Source organism: Manis javanica, chromosome 15, assembly GCF_040802235.1.
Source record: "Manis javanica isolate MJ-LG chromosome 15, MJ_LKY, whole genome shotgun sequence".
Taxonomy (NCBI): Eukaryota; Metazoa; Chordata; class Mammalia; order Pholidota; family Manidae; genus Manis; species Manis javanica.
In genome coordinates, this window is record NC_133170.1 from 49,100,446 (window position 1) to 49,118,880 (window position 18,435).

An 18,435-nucleotide genomic window follows, 5' to 3' on the forward strand; every position below is an offset into this window, starting at 1 on the left:
CCCACTTACACCCATCAAGGTGCATGGTTCCCTCCATAGAACGCCTTGCCTAAAGCCAGAGTTGCAAGATACACATGTCTGGCAGCAGCAGCCAGCAGAGAGGCCCCTGCTCCCATAAACTCCACATTCTTCTTCCAGCTGCATGCCAGACCAACAATAACCAAACTATACTACTCCCTCAGGACAAGCAGGAATGTGAAAATAGACCAGAACTGAAATCTATTAAGATTCGTATCCATGGAAGTTTTTATGGGGCTAACAAAGGATGTTAGAAAACACTAAGACCAAGTGTAGCACAGCCCCCCATCTTTACATTGCTCAGAGGTTGATTCAAAGTGCTTGACTTGATTAGAATTTCCTTTTTGGGGAAGAGAGTGCAGTTCAACAAAGCTGTTAGCTGTTTGGATATGGGAAGAGAAACCCAGTAACATATTATGCTTTGGAGGAAAGTAGTAAAATCCACTCATGATCTGAACCCTGAAAACCTCCAAACACCAATTTATTTAATCACAGATTCTGTTCTTAAAAGGCTGTGAATACTGCAAAAGGGGGGAAAGTAAAGTCATCCTTCCTGCTCTTGGAAACTAACACATCTATCCTAGACATTTATCTGTATGTTGTTTCAACCCCTGGGCTAGAGCTCTCTAAATCTGGAATGCAGAGTTTGTCATGTCCTTGTTTTAAACTTTTAAAACACTTAATCATTTTGGAAAGAACAATAACATGTTAACAATAAGAACATTGCTGAATTGTAGAAAATAAGACATCAAAATTGGGGGGCTTTGAGAGTACCATACCAACAGCTCGTCAGAGGTCACATTTATGTGGTAAATAACGGAACACCCAAATCTGGGTGATGCAGACTTTCTCGAGTCCCCAGCACCACTCTGCCTTGGTGTAACAAGAAATCTCTCTGTTCTGAGATCCTCCAGGTTGTGTGCACTGGTTTAGGGAGTGTGGTGACCTGAATGTTTTTGTCCCACCCCACCCCATTCATATGTTGAAATCCTAATGCCGAAAGGGATGGTATTAGAGTTGCTGAAGTCATGAGGGTGGAGCCCTCATCAATGGGATTAGTGCTTCTATAAAAGTGACTGCAGAGAGCTCTCAGTCTTTCTCTCATGGGAGGATACAACAGAGAAGTCTGCACTCCAAAGAGGGCCCTCATCTGGCCAGGCTGGCATTGACTTCCCGCCTCCAGAACTCTGAGCAACAGATTTCTGTTGTTTATAAGCTATCCAGTTTGTGGTATTTTTTTATATCAGCAAACAGACTTGGCCCAAGAAGAGAGGAAACTTAAACTCCTGGAAGGGAATATATACAATATATTCTATATTGTATGTGGTTTTGGGAGGAAGATGGGGCAGGGAATGTATTTTTTTCCATATCCCAATATTGGCTGACACTTGGCACTTCTTTCCATAAATTAAGTACACCAATTCTAGTTCCAGTATGTTAGTTAACCAGTTTTATGACTCAAGGCAAATGGTTTTGCTTGAGCCTCAGTTTTCCCACATGCAAAGTGGGGACGATCCTGAGATGAAGTCTATGAACAAACGCATGAATGCTCAAGCTCTATGCACATGAAAGGATGGAAATTAGGGTTGTCTCTGGTTTCCTTCTCATGGAGGCAAAGATTAAACTCCCACCATCCAAAAACATTGCCAATATTTTCAGTGACTTTCTTCTAAAAAAAAAGGTTGCTTAGCTTGTAAAATTATATGTGCTTTCCCAAAGATTAATTTGGTTACAAAATTTAAGAAATTTGATCTGAAATATCTTCGTGTTTTCAGAATTAAGCCTTATTAAAAAAAATTGGACTCATGTTGGTTTTAAATAATATGGGATTTCTAGGCTGCACTACAAACACCCATTTTAATGTGGAGTAACTTGCATTCCTGCTGTTAATTCTAAGTCCTGACAACTGCCTCTGCATCTATTACTGCTAGTCTATGACTGTTACTAATTGCATACTTACCATGCCCCAAGCTCTGTGCTTTGCATTTCATATGTATTCTCTTTACTCTTTCTAACAACTCAATAGGTAAGATATAATTCCTTCCCTACACATGAAAAAACAGGCTCTGAAAGGTTAAGGGACTTCATCTAGCTGAGAAATAATAGTACCAAGATTTGACCAGGTCTGGCTTCCGTAAATGTCCCTGGTCTTTTCACTACGTCAACAAACTGCTTTCACAACAGATGATGAGAACATACCACATTAATGATTGGAGCCTGCATTTATAATAGCAGAACCAATGATTCGTTTAAAAAAAAAGAAAAGAAACTCTTGTGATATGTAATTTTCCCCCCAAACCCTACAAAATATGCCTCCAATTACCACACTTAACGCTCTTCATTGTTTGGTACAAAGGCAGTCAACTCAACCATACACAATTTTTAACATTTTCTAATTCAGATAGTAAAACAGTCTTGAAAACATTAAAATAAACTAGAAAAGGCCTCTGAAGAAGGTAAAAATGTTAAAAGATTTCAAAAATAATGCCCACCAAAAGGCATACAAAGGAAGTCCTGCGTCTTTCATTCATGAAGTCATATGGTCCCACAGATTTCTAGTTCAACAGGGACTAACTTGCTTAGTAGGCACTGTTGGGTCTTTTCAGATCCTGTTACAGGAGTTGTCTTGCAGTGAAGAATGAGTAACTTCTTCTAGTATTATCACACTGGCTGGAGGCAAAATTGTTGAGAAAAGTAGTAGAACTTGGCTTAAAGCCCTTTGAACATATAATTACTCTCTAAAGTTTTAATCTGCACAATAGCAACTTACAATAGCAGCATCATTCCAGCACATTGAGAGAAATGTTAAACTTTGCTTATTGGCAAGAATAGTCTACCACAGCTTAAAAGAGTTATACGTGTTCTAAATAACTTTGAAACATAAGCTGACTTCCCACATTTCATTCCAGTCTGCTTGGAACATGGGAAACTTGATAGTCAGCCTACAGTTAGAAAGTTTAGAGTGTGCAGTCAGGAAAAAAAGTGCAAGAGCTAATGACCTTGAATCAAAGAAGTATGCATAGTACAATGATTCAGAAGTTAATTTTCCAGAATTGTCCAATATTAGCCAGAATGGATCTGGCTAGCCCATTTCCTTTCCCTCCTTTTCAGTCACTCATCAGCAAGGTGTGCAACTTTCAGGAGTACTGATAAAAATTAAGCTGAGGGAAAAGGAAAATTCTCCTCTGCTAAATATGGGGATCTAAAACCCACCACTGGTAAACAATTGCAATGGTTGTCAACTGGGACAATCAAGGAGGAGTGGTACACCAGAATCGCCCTAGGAGCCCTTTCAACAAACTCACTGGTTTTGTTCAGTTTACAAACTCTGATTATACATATCAGTTTGAGCTAGGCTATATGATTAATCTAAAGTTCTCATTAAACCTGGCTAAAGTTAAATTATCACAATTTTTGGAAATCCTAAACATGGGAATGGGGAAGAGGAGAATGCCCTTCTACTCCAAATGCAAACTTTAAACATTTCATGTAAAACTTCTCTTCAGTATAAAATGATTAAACTGCACATGGTTAATGCATTCAGCTCATTTACAAACATTTATGCAGCAGCCCAAAGCCCTGAAGTTACAATCTTGTTTAGTGACGGTCTTGCTCATGAGCAGCTCGCAGATGATTGGCAGGTCGGCTGGCTCTAAAAATAAAAGAAAGGGGGAAAGGGTTGAACGTACACAAGGGCTAGAAAATAATGGGTCTGATTTGCAAGGGGGGGTTATGGAAATCAGTATCTCCACCTCAAAGACACAACGCTGTGAAGGTTTCAAGTTTTCCTGAAACTCAAGTTAGATTGCTACTCCAAATTAGTTCACAAGTGAGAAGTGTACTTACAGCTTTTATCTCTTTAGTTTACTTCACTGTCAATGATCACTTCACAGTGCCACAGTGCATTGAGGAGTTGTAAATGAAAAATAAACCGAGAGAAGTATGATAATTACAAGCTCAAGTTTAGTGATTCCAATGTTTATGCTAAAGCAAAACCGAAACCTCACATTTGGGAAACCAATCAGTGACTTAGTTCATCAGCCATGAGTATTTCTTCAAAACTCACTATGTGCCAGGAATTAAACTTGTGGAGACTCAGGGATGAGACTGAACTGGGGATTGACCTGATGAAATGAGTTTTAAGAGATCACATGTCCAGTTAGCTGTGATATGTAGACTACATTGGAGAAGGGAGGCACCAGAGGCACAGAAACCAGTTCAGAAGGGATGAAGGCTGGCTCAGACAGTAGGATTACAAAGAAATGGGTGGAAGATGGAAACACTGTAAAGGAATAATCACCAAGAAGGACTTGATAACGATTTACGATGTAACGTGGCATTATTCATAGAAATAGGAAAGACGGGAAAGGAAATCACTTAGAGATGAAGAGTTAGATTTTTGGGTTGGTTCAGAAACCCTGCAATTGAAGATGATGGTGGCTCATCCAAATGGTCACTGGATCAATTTAATTAAGGGAATCCAAACTACATGTAATTTTTTTCCAATGGCACCTACCATAATTTTCTCAGTGATTGTTTTGAAAGAAGCAATCTATTGGTTATGATTTTACACATTTACCTCCTGTTGATTAATACCAGTTAAGTATAACATCTATCACAGAAAGCTGAAATTTAACTGTGTCTTGGAAACCTTACTTTCTTCTGCAATGAACAGTTTTTAACTTATCAATATACACTCCACAGTTTCAAACTTTGCCCACATTAGCAACTTGTCAGGAGATTGGAGGTTACACCTGTCTTGCAGAATGTCGAGTTGATCAGAGCCTGCCATTACTTTTAAGGGAGCTCACAGACACCAGCGTATTCAGCCGAATGTGGATGTCTGCATTCTAGAAATGAACCTCCACAGACATGTTTTCTTGTAAACAGGCTACAGTTCCAGGACCTCCAGGCCTATACTTAGCCAGCACGCTCTATTTTAATCTCACTTCCTCTTCAAAATTGCTGTCATCCTGAAATGCCAAACATATCTGCTACAAATTACGGTAGTTTTTTCTAGTTCTTATGATATTCAGTTACTCTTTATGATACATGAGAATAAGCAATAAGACTGCGTTTGTTTTTTTAAGCACATGATGGATAAGGAGAAAACAAGGAGAACAGGAAATGTTGATCTTCTATGTTTAGATGAGTTAATAAATTTGAGATTCAAATTTAAGGAACTTCACTGTACCAGTTATGTATGTAGCACAAAATCTGGCTGATCTAATTTTTATTAGTGGAAACCCAAAACGTCTTTTTAAAATCCTTGCTTAAATATTTTCTCCCTCCAAAATATTAGCCATATGCCAAGGAGTCAAGAATCTCCTTGAAGGCTGCTGGGCTGAACCCTCGGTTCTCACTATAGGACTTAGCATATGGGAAGGATCCAGGAACGACAGAAAGAGGAAAGGAATTAAATGCCTTGGTAATGGTCACAGCGAATTGGTGACATAGCTAAAATCTTACTCAACAAAGTCAGTTGTCTGGGAAACTATATATCATCTCAGGACATGTTATGAGCATTTTGATTTTTTCTTTTTAAATATTTGCTAAGAGCTACCTTTCCTTCTCATTTACCTCTTTCTCTTAAAAAACTTAGGAAAAAAACAAACCAACAACTAACTAAACAAACCAGTAAAAATCTAACATGGGATTGATTTGCTTCAAATTACAATGTGTCTGTGTAGTTGATTACCATGCAATCATAAAAAAAAGCACTTTATGATGCACATGTAAATTATAAACTCTGCAGAGAGCAATTCTATTTTTGAAAAAAAAAAGATAAACTTTAAAATACATGTCCTTCTTTATATGAAGAGAAATACCAAAATCTAAACAGCGATTGTCTCTGAACAATGGGATTATAAGGGATTTTTTAAAGTTTTGCTTATCTATATTTTAATTTTTTCTGTATAACAAGCTTTAAGAAAGAATCCAAAACTTTCACTGCTTTCAAGTTAATAAATTATTACTGCCTGCTATTAGATTTCTTTTTCTCAACATTTCTGATTTTCTTGCTACATTTTTGAAAATAAGAACTGCACATTTACAAAAAGATGTTAAAGGTAGAGCCCAATTGTGAATGTGGAGGATGGCAACTAAACAGAAGTGGCCACAGTCAAAATTCTGGAAGAATGTATGGCTTGGTCAGATCTGGCCCTCTAGGAAAAGGGAAGATCCATCACAATGGCCACTGTTATATCCAAGTGTCATGTTAATGATTTCTATGAAATATGTCTAATTCTCAGTGCATTCTTGAAAGGTTGGAGTTAACATCCCCATGAATTATATAATAACGCAGACTCAAAAGGAATGTACTTAAAGCCGTATGACTGTTTAATATAAAGTTGCTGCACTGGAGCTGACAAGTTTTAGTGAGTCCAAAGCAAGGGAGCAGATTTGATACAGGTGGAGATGGAGATGGAGAGATGCTGAGAAAGGCCAATGTTTCACTGCAATATTCCCCCTTAATCAATATTTGGTCCAACACCCCTAGGCTAATGGCTGGTCCTTCAGCAGGTGGGACACAATTCACATGAACACAGCAGATGGGAGAGCACTGCATTTTGTATGGTGAAAAGGGGCACTGCATTTATCCTGAGGACAGAGTGATGTGTGAGGAGCCAGTGTGAAAGAAAGGGGGCGGCAGGTGGTGCTTGTAGTTAGCTGGAGAACTTGTGAGAAATCCACAGCCCGTCTGAGTTATCCAAGGCTGACAGTGAGACATGGTAGCAGGTGGCAACGTGAATCCTCTTTGTAACTATCTGTCAGGTAGAGGTGAGTGGAGGCAATAAAGCCACACCAAAATGCTAGAGGCTGGGCAATCAGCTAGGCTTATCAGCTAAGTAAGTCACTCATGGTTCATCAGCCTAATTTTGTTAATAGATCAAATTCCCTAGCCTCGACCTAAGGATTTTAACTCCAAGTCTCCTGCACCAGGCCCAGGAATCTGCACTTCAAGTGAACCTCTCAGTTGTCAGATATAGTCCTCGCTCTGAAAGATCTCATGCCCTGCATGAGGCATCAACATGAAAAAGGGGAGAGAGCAGAAATATTAAGTACACATCTCATAATTTCTTTCTTCCTGTTTCTCTATTCCCATGTAATACATTCACAGATAACTTAGGAATTATTTCATAAATAGTATAATTTAATCTGTATGCAATTCCTTCTGCAGTGAGGTCACAATCACACTTAGAAAATGAAGTTTAAACAACACCACATTCAAACTAAGAAAAATAATTAACTTGCACTCACAACGTAAAATTAAGTTTCCCCAAAATACCATGATTTATGATTTATGATATGGACAGCAGAGTCTGAGAAATCAAATGTGGACTATTACCATTCTCCCGCTGAAAACATGTTTTAGGAGTAGCGATTATTTAATATGCATGCATATTTGTTAACAGCCATTCATGCAGCAACGCTGTGCATCCAGAGGTTGGAATGGGAGTATTTTACAGCAAAGTAGGAGAGCAGGAGACGTACATCACTCTCAGCTTAGGAGCTGCACAATGCCACAGTGCAGGCACATGTACTTATACATCTGGATAAGGAAAACACTAGGTTTGCACTTTTGGGCAACCCCTCTGCCACCTGGCATTTCTGGGATAATAGCATCATATTAATAAAAACACTGTATTTTTTCTTTGTGGCAAAGATGTGTGACTTGATTGTGTGACCATTCTGTGCTAACATCCTTATCCTTTGAGATGATTTGAATCCAGCTGAAATTACAGTGCTCATTTCATCATGAATTTTTGAAATTCAACTGCTTCCTGATTCACTTTGTAAAGTTCTACCCTGACTCACCTCCCTTAGTATGTAGTCTGTTTCACATTTAAGTTTACAAGAAGTTTAAGAGCTTTGATGGTTCCATATTTATTAAGTGAAGATCAAAGGCCCTCTTTGCTTTTTTTAAGTCTTTTACATCCACAGGGGATGACATAATATTTTAGATGACAGCCTTCTTTCCACATTTCAAGCATTTTTTTCTCTCCAAGCCTAAACCAAGCCTAAAAAGAAATCTAATAGCAGGCAGTAATAATTTATTAACTTGAAAGCAGTGAAAGTTTTGGATTTTTTCTGCCATCACACATAGAATTTTGTGTTATATTCCAAGAACACCAAGGAATTTAACATACTATTCTTTACTGACACCGGATACTTTGTCCCTTGTCTTTCCACAAAAGCTTTTGCATAGTAAGACGGGCTTCAGGGTTTATAAAAAGCTGTGAGTCAAAGGTTGTTATCTTCCAAAGTAGATCTTGTAGAGAGGATGCCTTTTTGTTGTCTTGTGTTGTTTGCGTGACAAAGGACCGTCAAAAAATCTAAAGGATGGATCTTTATAAAAAGAAGTATGTAACAGACAAATGATTACTGTCTCAAATACACAAAGACCTAAAAAATCAGTAAGAAAAGGACAAAGAACCTGGATATTTTGCTCTGAATATGCACAGCTCAGAGAACCCAACTGATCAATAAATGTGAAAGGATACTCTAACTCACCCATTATCAGGAAAATACAAAGTAAAGTAGCACAATACTGTGTCACACAGACCATAACAGCAAAGATTCTGAAGTGTAACAATACTGCATGTAGGCCAGGATGTAGAAGGGCAGGAATTTGAGTAAAGTGCCAATGGCACTATAAGTTGGTGCTAAACTCTTGTAGCACAGTTGGCAATAAATTTGAAAATGTACATTGACCATGACTCAGCAATTCTATTTCTAGGAATATATCCTAGAGAATCTGCACTTATCCACAGAGAGATGCATACAGCATTGGTTGTAATAGTAACAGTTTCTTGTAATAAACACTGAGAATAAGACAAATATCCATCAGGTACGGGAGAAATACATGGTATTATTAAATGATGGAATCTATGCCGCAATTTAAGATATAGGCATACCTGGGCGATATTGCAAGACCACTGCTGTGAAGCAAACATCTCAATTAAGCAAACATCGCAATTCTTTGGTTTCCCAGTGCATACAAAAGTTACATTGACACTATACTGTAACTACTAAGTGTGCAATACCATTATGTCTACAAAAAAGTACATACCTTAATTAAAAAGTACTTTATCGCTAAAACATGCTAACCATCATGAGCTTTCAGTGAATTGTAATCACTGATCACAGGTCATCCTAATATAATAATGAAAAAGTCTGAAATATTGAGAGAATTACCAAAATGTGACAGAGACACAAAGTGAGCAAATGCTGTTGGAAAAATGGCACTGATAAACTTGCTCAAGGTAGGATTAAAACAAACCTTTAGATTGTAGGAAATGCAGTATCCGTGAAGGCAATATGAGAGAAAGCCTGTAGTTAAGATATCTATATGTATTGATACAGGTGAAAGAATGACTGAAAAAGCAAATTACAGAGCATTATCTATGTTTATATTACTATTTATATAGATTTAAAACTATACAAATCAATATTATATAGTATTAAATATATGTGTACAGCAAAAGTAAAAAACCATGGAATAAACTCTAAATTCCTGACTATTGTTGCTTCTAGGGAAGAAAAAAGGGGGAATGGGTCTGTAAAGGTCCATAGGAGACTTCAACTTTGTAAGCACTGTTTTGATTTTTGTCAGAAGATGAGGCAAATAAAACAAAATGTTAATATATTTCACTTTTGAGTGGAGAGTACACTGTTTTTTTCCTATCATTCTTTGTATTTCTCTGTATTTCTTTTTAGTTTTAAAGAAATGACATATTTACAAGTAATAGCAGGGGATATCTGGAAAAAAAGTACAGGTTCTAATGGCAATTATTTTAATCTGTGAGGATGCATCTGGTAGGTCTAGCCACTCTGTAGAGCTAGTTTCCTAAAATGTAATGGTGATACTTACCAAGTATTCTAAGAACTATTTATTGTAATGATCCAAAGATAACTACAAGAACTGAATATATTTGTCTCAGAAAACTGAATGAAGTTGGGGAAAGGTATATGTTAGAGAAATTAAGATGTGAAAATTGGTATGTTTCCTACATACTTTCTTTGATAACAGTAATGGTTCCTACATTTACAATCTTAAGTAACTTACTGATGGATTCTAAGTTCCTGAAAATTCAAAGTGAACAACCTTCCCCAAAACTATTAAACATGTCAAATTACCTTGCTTTAAGCAACTTGTAAAGCAATTACTTTAAACTTGACTGAAATGTGCACAAATAAAAATGGTATATTCCTTTAGGATTGTCACAAACTCCCACATGTACAGGCAGATAACTTTAATGAGTAAAGTAACTGTAGGTAAAAATGAATAAATAAAACTATACAACCCATTTAATCTTTGATTTTACAATCTTGGTAGACATAGGAAGAGAGGAATGTTTCTCTAAGATCAGTAGTGCAAGTATCATAGTAAGTGGTGACTGACACTAGTTGTCAACACTGGAATTGGGAGCAAGGGATGTGGGGTTGATGGTCCCTAAAATCTCCATAATGAGGAACACAGTTCCTGTCTTAAAAGACACATAGCTGCTAGTCAGGCTCAGCTAACAGTGTTGTGACATCAGCCAGTTTTTCAATGTAAACTGAAATCCACTCACAGGAATATTATGCACCTACAAAAAGGATGCAGAAGCTCTTAACATACGATATAGAGCAATCTCCACGATTCATTGTTAAAAAAAAGCAAGGTGCAAAACAGTGTCTGTAAGATAGTTTAATGTCTATCATGATGGAAAGGGGGAGCCGTTTTTTCCCCTTCTGTTTTCACAAAGAAAAAAAGATAATAAGCCCAAACTAATAAATATGGTTGCCTTAAGGTTGGGGTGAATGGAAGAATTGAATAGGGCAGTGAGAGGGAATAGGAATGAAAGCCAGACTTCTGTGACTCCACCTGGTTTTACAGTTTTAGAATTATGTAAATGTTTTATCTAAGAAAAAACATAAAATTACATCAGAAAGAGAAGAAACAAAATCTCTAAAACAAATGAACTGAAATGAACTCTGAGCAGGGTGACATGGGGTGTGAGAGTCTCTGGTGCATTTGCCTGATGAAGCCCAGGTACCTGTGGGGAAGCTCACCACTTACACTATTGTGCAGTCAGCCCTCCCAGCCAAGGGAGGGGGCCTGATGAAGAAACACCCTATGCAGTGAATGAGAAAGCACAAACCACGACAAAGCTAAACCTGCTACGTTAGTTTAGTCCTTAGCCATAAATAGTGGATTGTTGAAGGAAAAGCAGTATCATGAAAAGAGAAAACAAGATATACAATGTGATATGATAGAATAAAGACAATTCTCTAATGAGAACAATAGAAAAGTTTTAATTCACAATCTTTTAGGGAAGAGATTACAATAATTAAATAAGCGCAAACTGATATGAAAGAAATTATAAAAAGTTGGATATTAAAAATGATGACCAAAACAAAGAATCTGACCAATAGGGAAATAGAGAAAGTTTAAATAAGAAGCAACAATGGCTAATAAACCTATGAAAAATAGTTTAATCTTACAGCTAATCAAGGAAATGTAAATTAAAACAATGTATTTTTTACCCCTCAGACTGGCAAAAGTAACATTACTGTTTAAATGTCTTAGTTCAGGCTGCAACAATTTGCAACAGGCTGGGGGGCTTAAACACACTTAATTACTCACAGTTGTAGAAGTTGCAAGTCTGTGATCAGGTTGGGGTCTTGGTTGGGGCCCTCCCCTCTTCCTGCTTTAAGGTTGGCCCTCTTACATTCTGACACAGTGGAGAGCAGAGAGAAAGCAAGCTCTCTCCTGTCTCTTCTTATAGGGGCAACTAATCCCACTCATGAGGGTATCACCCTCATGACCTAAGTATCTCTCAACTGCCTCACTTCCTAATCACCTCATTGGGGTTTAGGATTTCAACATATGAATTTAGGAGGCAGGATACAAATGTTCGGCCCTTGACAGTAATCTAATGCTGTATACACAAATCACTCTGAAAGGGTCTTTAAACAATCATGTGTTATCTCCAGTCGTTCCTGTGCTTTAGGAATCGGTCGTCATTTGGTTGGCAGTTCCAAATTTAGGGAATCTCATTCTCATGAAGCTACAGTCATGGAAGCCTGGCTGGGCCAAGGGGATCCACTTGAATGGATGGAGAGTTGGTGCTGGAGGTGGAGGGAGGCCTTGGTTCCTCAGCACAGACCCGCTTGAGTGGCCTTATGGCATGGCAACTGACTTCCTCCAGAATGAGCAGTCCAAGAGAGCAAGGACTTTTATGACCACACCTCAGAAATATAGTTCACTTTCACCATGTTCTACTGGATGCACAGGACTGCTCTAATTTGTGTGGGACAACAGATTTGAGATTCAGCAAGGATCGTTAGAGGCTGGCTACCACATTTGCAACATTTAGTTTTGGCCAAAATGGGAGGAAGTGGGTGCCCTTTCACACTATTGCTGGGTGTGTAATTTGGTGAACTTCATTTAGAGGATGATTTGACAGTGGACAGTAAGATTTAAAATGTACAAATCTTTGCATATATTCTGAGTGAAGAGAATATGTATAAGGATGTTTACTGCAGTAGTGTTTCCAATAACAAAAAAGGGAAAAACCTAAATATCTGCAAATAAAGGAATGGATCAATGTGCAGCAGTTAAGAAGAAATTGGCAGATCTATGACTGACCAGGGAAAGATTTCTAAGATACATTGTTAAGAAACAAGCAGAATGAAAATACACTTTCATTTGTATAAAAAGAAAATCAAATACACCAAAACTTACTTGTGTGTGTATACATATGTGAATATAAAGATTTCCAGGAAAGTTCTGGAAAAACACATGAAAAACTTAGGCACTTGTGAAAATGGTGTATTGTGGGGAGTGGAGGCAGCACTTCTACAATATTCTATCTTGTTTGAATTTTTAACAAAAATGGCTTTAATAATTTAAATATTTCAAATCAGAAAATACAGACTTTTGATTGACAACCCTAAGTGCCTCTTACAGTAAAGAATATGGGCTTTAGTAGTTAGACTTTATTTTAGCTCTTCAGAGTCCCTTTCTGGCTTACTCATGGTTCTAGCTGCTGCTACGATTTTGCTCATCTCAGAGCAAGTCTTTACCAAATTAGGAAAGACAGTGAGGCCTCACATTCTGACTCTGTTTTCACATGTGGCGTAGTGAACAGGAAAAGGCTGTTACACACACGGCATTCAAATATTGCTCTAGCTTCTCAGCTTAATCATCTATTAATTGTGGGTAAGATAACCTACCTATTAATGAACTGCCGCTATGATCAAATGAGACACTGAAGTATTGGCACTTATTAGATATGAAGGTGGCCATTATTAGTTTAGATCCATTCTAAATTTCTTATCAGAGATGAAGCACTGTTTTGGTCAATATAGAGATGTGACTGAATACATGCTCAGTGGAATATAACCAGACATGGCTTATGTTATTTTATTCTTCTTCTTCCCCAAGAGCATGTAAGGAAGGAATACCACCACATGGATTGGAGCTATTAGCTTTTAAGAGTGTATTCATTCAGATTATAAAATCAAAATACAATTTATTGTGTTTTAGAGCAAAAAAATATTTTAAAATTATTTCACAAAGCATCCATATCTAGAGTAATCTTCAAATTATAGTAAATTTATTCTCCAGAAAAGCTTAACTAGTTAGAAAAAAATCATTGGTTCTAATATCAATTTTAATACCTCAACTTAACATTACCATCAAATTATCTATATTCATGAACGCCTACTAAAACAGCAACCCACACAACAGATCTGTAATTATGTAACCCTGGAACTTGGTAGAAAGACAGACTGAGACGTGTGAGTCTTGCCTACATTCCTAATCCACTGAATTGTTTGAACAGGTCATTTACCTTCTCTGGGTTTGCATTTCCTCGGTGAAAAATGAGGAGTCTGGGTTAAATTAGCTCTAACAACCCCTTCTATTCCACAAGTCCATGATAAAGTGTTCTCTAGCCCACCCTTAACCTGAGACACTTCTTTTCCTTGTAAATTGATGAAAACATGAGATGTAGCTTCTCGTTCATATTAGGAATGTGACTTCCGTCAATGGACTTAACTTTAAAAAACACTGCAACAAACAGAACATTGTAAAATTCATCATGATGGGATCTGACCTGAAACCAAGATATAAATCCTTTTCAAAGAATGAGCAACGGCGTCAGATGTCATCAATCAGTGTGTCTCAGAATGTGGTGGTTACTGCCTCAGCGCTTCTGCATGCTTTCTAGAAACCACAGGCCATGTGCTCTTAAATGAGATCCTAAATGCTTGCTACATGGAGAGATCCTAACATCAGTGCCAGCTTTTGAGAAGTGTGCTATCAGCCCTTTGCCTATGTCACTTTTGCCTTACCATTTACTGTCACTTAACTTTACACATCACTGAGAATTGTTTTATCCCATACCTTCTGGACTATTTCCAAATTTTTCTGTATAACCAAATACCTATTAACGTGTGTTGGGTACCCTTGGGGTTGAAACTCTCATGGAACACATTTAAGGAAAGTGTACAACTACTTTTCAACAGTTCAACTCTGTAAAAACAGAACATTTGAACTTTAATCACTTGTCTGCTTAAAGCCACAGAAGAGAATGTTTTTCACAGATACAGTACATTAGTAGAGTTCCCACATTTTTATTACCATCTGTTTTTAAAAACTGCTTTTGATCTCTATGTTTTGTCCTACAGGTTAAGAGGGCCAGTTCACTTGATCATCAAAATGCTCACATGGTAATACCAGATACCTCAAGACAGTAATAGTCATCTAATTTTATGTAGTTAGTCACTATGCTATGTGGCCAAATACAAATGCTATAATTAACTCAAGAGCCTGAGAATTCCAGAAAACTTTCTAATATTCAAGACATATTAATAACTTTACAAGCACAAACAACTTTAGCAAGAAGGTGATCCTCAGCAAAATTTGACTATAGTTAAAAAGCAAATCTAAGACCTTTGTTTCAGGATCTCAGTGCATATTTTGTAATGCTATAAATGTTCCAGCAAGTTACACAGAGTGAGAACCACTAAGAATGTACTTTTCTTCTATTAAGAGAACTCACTTGGTAGAACAAACAAAGGCACTTAGAGGAAAGGGGTTGTCTTTTTCACCACTGCCTCCTTCACAGTGCTATCACAGTGCTTTTGTACACACACACTCAATTAATTTCACTATATTTAATTGGAGAAGTTATATGGAACACATACAAAAACTTGATGAAACATATAAATACTGTATAACTCAGTTACATACTTTCAAAGTTAAAAATAGATATTTTATACAATGAGGTAGATAAAAATACTCAAAAAGTAAAACATATTCTGAAGTGTCCATAAATTATGGATTTATAATGTATCTTTGAATTTATGCAATATTGAATGTTCTCATAATTCATCTAGTCAAGCATTTTTCAATGTTTAACATACTTATTAGAGACTTTTATTTGGCCAAAATAACCACTAAAAAGATATAAGGCAAAATAATTAATTTTATTTCTTAAATGCCTATGTATTTACAATCATACAAATTTTCATGCATTATAACTTAATCCTACACCTTCACATTTATTAAAAATTAAAAATTGTAAGAAATCTAATTCAATAACTTACGAAGAAATGAATGATCAGAAAATGCCAGATTACTATCATGAGCTTAAGCTTTTGCCATAATCAGGAGCAACATTTTATCATAAGTATCTTCATTTCACTTTTAAAACTATACTTAGTTTTTAGATTAAAATCTCACACTGGGGCAATAAGACTACTCCAAATTATAGTCACATATGGAAGGGAGCTTTTAGCTCCAAGTTTCATTATGATCCATAGTGTAAAGACATTATTTTCATGAGGGTTACATGATGGATAGCCAGCACAAGAAATATGCTAGCAGAGGGTAGAAAACTGTCAACTGAGCATGCACGGAACCAACAGACCACTTTAGAACATCGTAAGTCCTTGATTATTGTCAGCTTTTCTATAGTGTTCAGGTTCTCAAAGGTCATTGAATTTTATAATTATCTCCAAACAATTTTCCTCATGGTCATTTAAGCTTTGCCTAAATAGCTGGGTATGTTGCCAAGCAACTGCACCATCTCCTCTGCTTAATTCCGCTTCCAAAATAACTTCAGTGGCACCAGAAAAATCACGATATGAGTGAAGAGTTTTATCTGTTGGAGGAAAAAAAAAAGAAATTAACACTTTGCTTTCGGTGACTTAAGGAACTTAATGAAATCTTTTTGGAATGCATTTTATATACCTAATTGTAGGTAAAAATCAACTTTTAAAAATAAAGACAAATTACTCTTTATAAGAAATATGTCCTTTGAGATAAAGAAATGATTTTCTTTCATTTGTTTCATAATAAAAAATATAGCCCTTCTACTATTAGAATGAGGCTATACAGGTTTGAATTTCAGTTTTTTTTTTTACTCTATTAATATGAATCACTCCTGGGTATGAAAAACTCAGAACTACATCTCAAGTACAATTACTCTTCAGCGTGTTAAATACAAACTTCATGATTAATCCTCCAGTCAAATGCTCACCGCCTGCCAGTTCTACTTGTGCTGTATCCGATCGCAATTTCCACTGTACTGTTCCAGTCTGAAAGGTTTGACTACTTGCTTTAATGGAAATGCTATCTACTTTTAGGCCAACTGACCCACACTCAAACTTCCAGGAAATAGAAGCACAAGATGATCCTTCCTTTCGGGTTAAATATACCTGCAAAGTAGAAGGGAAAAAGGGAATTGTCAAAAATAATAGTGTAGAAAACAGTCAAAAGTTTTATTGTCACAGGGTACTATGTACAAGTGGTTACAGCTTTTCCTATAGCATCTTTTGCTCTAGAAGTATTATTATTTGAATCCAGGAGCCCCAGTTAAGTACAGCCCTAAAGGGCTGCATGCTAACCAGTTTGTAACTTACGTTCTCTTTTAAATTTAAATGGGTTTTATGAAGCATCCTGATGATAATGAAGAATCCTTTTAAATGCAACTATTCCTTAATTTATCTTTTTTTCTAAGTCTGGATTTTCAGAAAAGTTTTGCTAGAGATGGGTCATATCCTCTAAATCAAGAAAATGTCACAGGTAACTCCACTCACCCAGACCTAAACCCCAAATCTACTCTTTAATCATTTATCCCCAACGTCCATACTTCCACAATAATCTGTACACTTCTTTGAAATAAGTCTTGAAAAAAACCCTTTTCTCATTTATATTGCACTTACCACTATAGTTATGATTTCACACTCATTTTCTGCAACTGCCTAATTAATGTTTTTAAAACCCTACTTCCTTCACATCATTTGTCTGCTTTGTAATACACAGCAAGGACCTGGTCCTTGCACTAAATCCCAACTCTTAGCTTTCGTGGTCCTCCAGAATTTCACCCCACCTTGAACTGCCAACATTCCCTTATCCAAATGTAACTTACTTTATTGCAGGCGTGCTTGTATGATCTAACTTAACCAAACTCTCTGGGGGGCACAGGTTCTACTTCCATAGGAGGGTTTAATAAATAGTATTTAAGTATTAAACATCTGCACACACACACATTCTTTTAGAAACATCTACTTCTCAGGAGCAAATAATTGGAAATACCATATAAAATAGATCTGCCATGGTAATGTTCTACTCCATATCTTTACTCACCAAGTAAAAAATCAATCACTGCTAGCATTCTATTGATATTCTATTTTGCAACCTATAGCTATTTTCCTTCCAGGTTAAATATGTCAGTTAATTTGTAAGTTTTTGGAATCAGTGAGCTGGAGATTATAAAACAACAAAACAACCATTCTCCAAGGAAACGATTTGAACTCTTTTATACACATTTAATCTAATAAGTATAAGCAGCTATTGTTCTGGATGACAAACCTAGGTGTATAAAGGTGTGGACTGTTCTGCTCAAGTTCAGGGCAATTTCATTATAACGTCTTCTAATGATCACATTTTCCTACTGCGTGTTTGTATATCTATACCAGTTGGTAAGGAGAACCTGGGCTTAGGACTGCACTAATTCTCCCTGGGAGTCATTAGTTTCACCTATCCTCAACTACTGGCCATCTAGGGATTGTCCGTAACTTAATTATCCCTTCAAAGTTGTAGCTAGTAAGTGGGATGATGTGGAAAAGATGGGCCAAACAGTGGGGTTTCTAGAAAGCAGTTGGAAAGAATGAAGAGACTGGTGAAAAGTAATCTTAAGACAGAAATAAATACATTTAATATATGCTTCAGTATACACTTCAGTGTCTTGTGTATTTTCAAATGTCTCCCCCAAAAATGTGGGTATAAAATATGATAGGCTGAATCAGGTTTATTTCAAATTTCTAGCTTACCTGAAGACTTGTCTTTATTATGCCATGTGCGTCTCGGACAAAACTGGCCACAGAGGGTTTGTAATAGCTGTTGAGTACATCTGA

General features: G+C 36.8%; 1 protein-coding gene and 1 long non-coding RNA gene across 3 annotated transcripts in view; both read right to left on the reverse strand.

Annotated features, from left to right (window-relative positions):
* Window positions 1-3,563: 3,563 nt before the first annotated feature.
* Window positions 3,564-11,847, reverse strand: LOC140846597 (uncharacterized). The gene is made up of 2 exons (XR_012125838.1): window positions 11,651-11,847; window positions 3,564-3,670 (listed from the first exon to the last, which is right to left on the reverse strand). It is a non-coding gene; the product is annotated as an uncharacterized lncRNA (long non-coding RNA).
* A 3,635-nt stretch (window positions 11,848-15,482) lies between these two features.
* Window positions 15,483-18,435, reverse strand: part of NGLY1 (N-glycanase 1) — a 53,133-nt gene continuing 50,180 nt past the window's right edge. For both annotated transcript variants that reach the window (XM_037008589.2, XM_037008588.2), the window contains 2 exons: window positions 16,557-16,734; window positions 15,483-16,178 (listed from right to left, as the gene is read on the reverse strand). In XM_037008589.2, coding sequence (XP_036864484.1) covers window positions 16,003-16,178; window positions 16,557-16,734 — 354 coding nt within the window. In that variant the 3' untranslated portion in view covers window positions 15,483-16,002. The remainder of the gene's footprint in view (window positions 16,179-16,556; window positions 16,735-18,435) is intronic.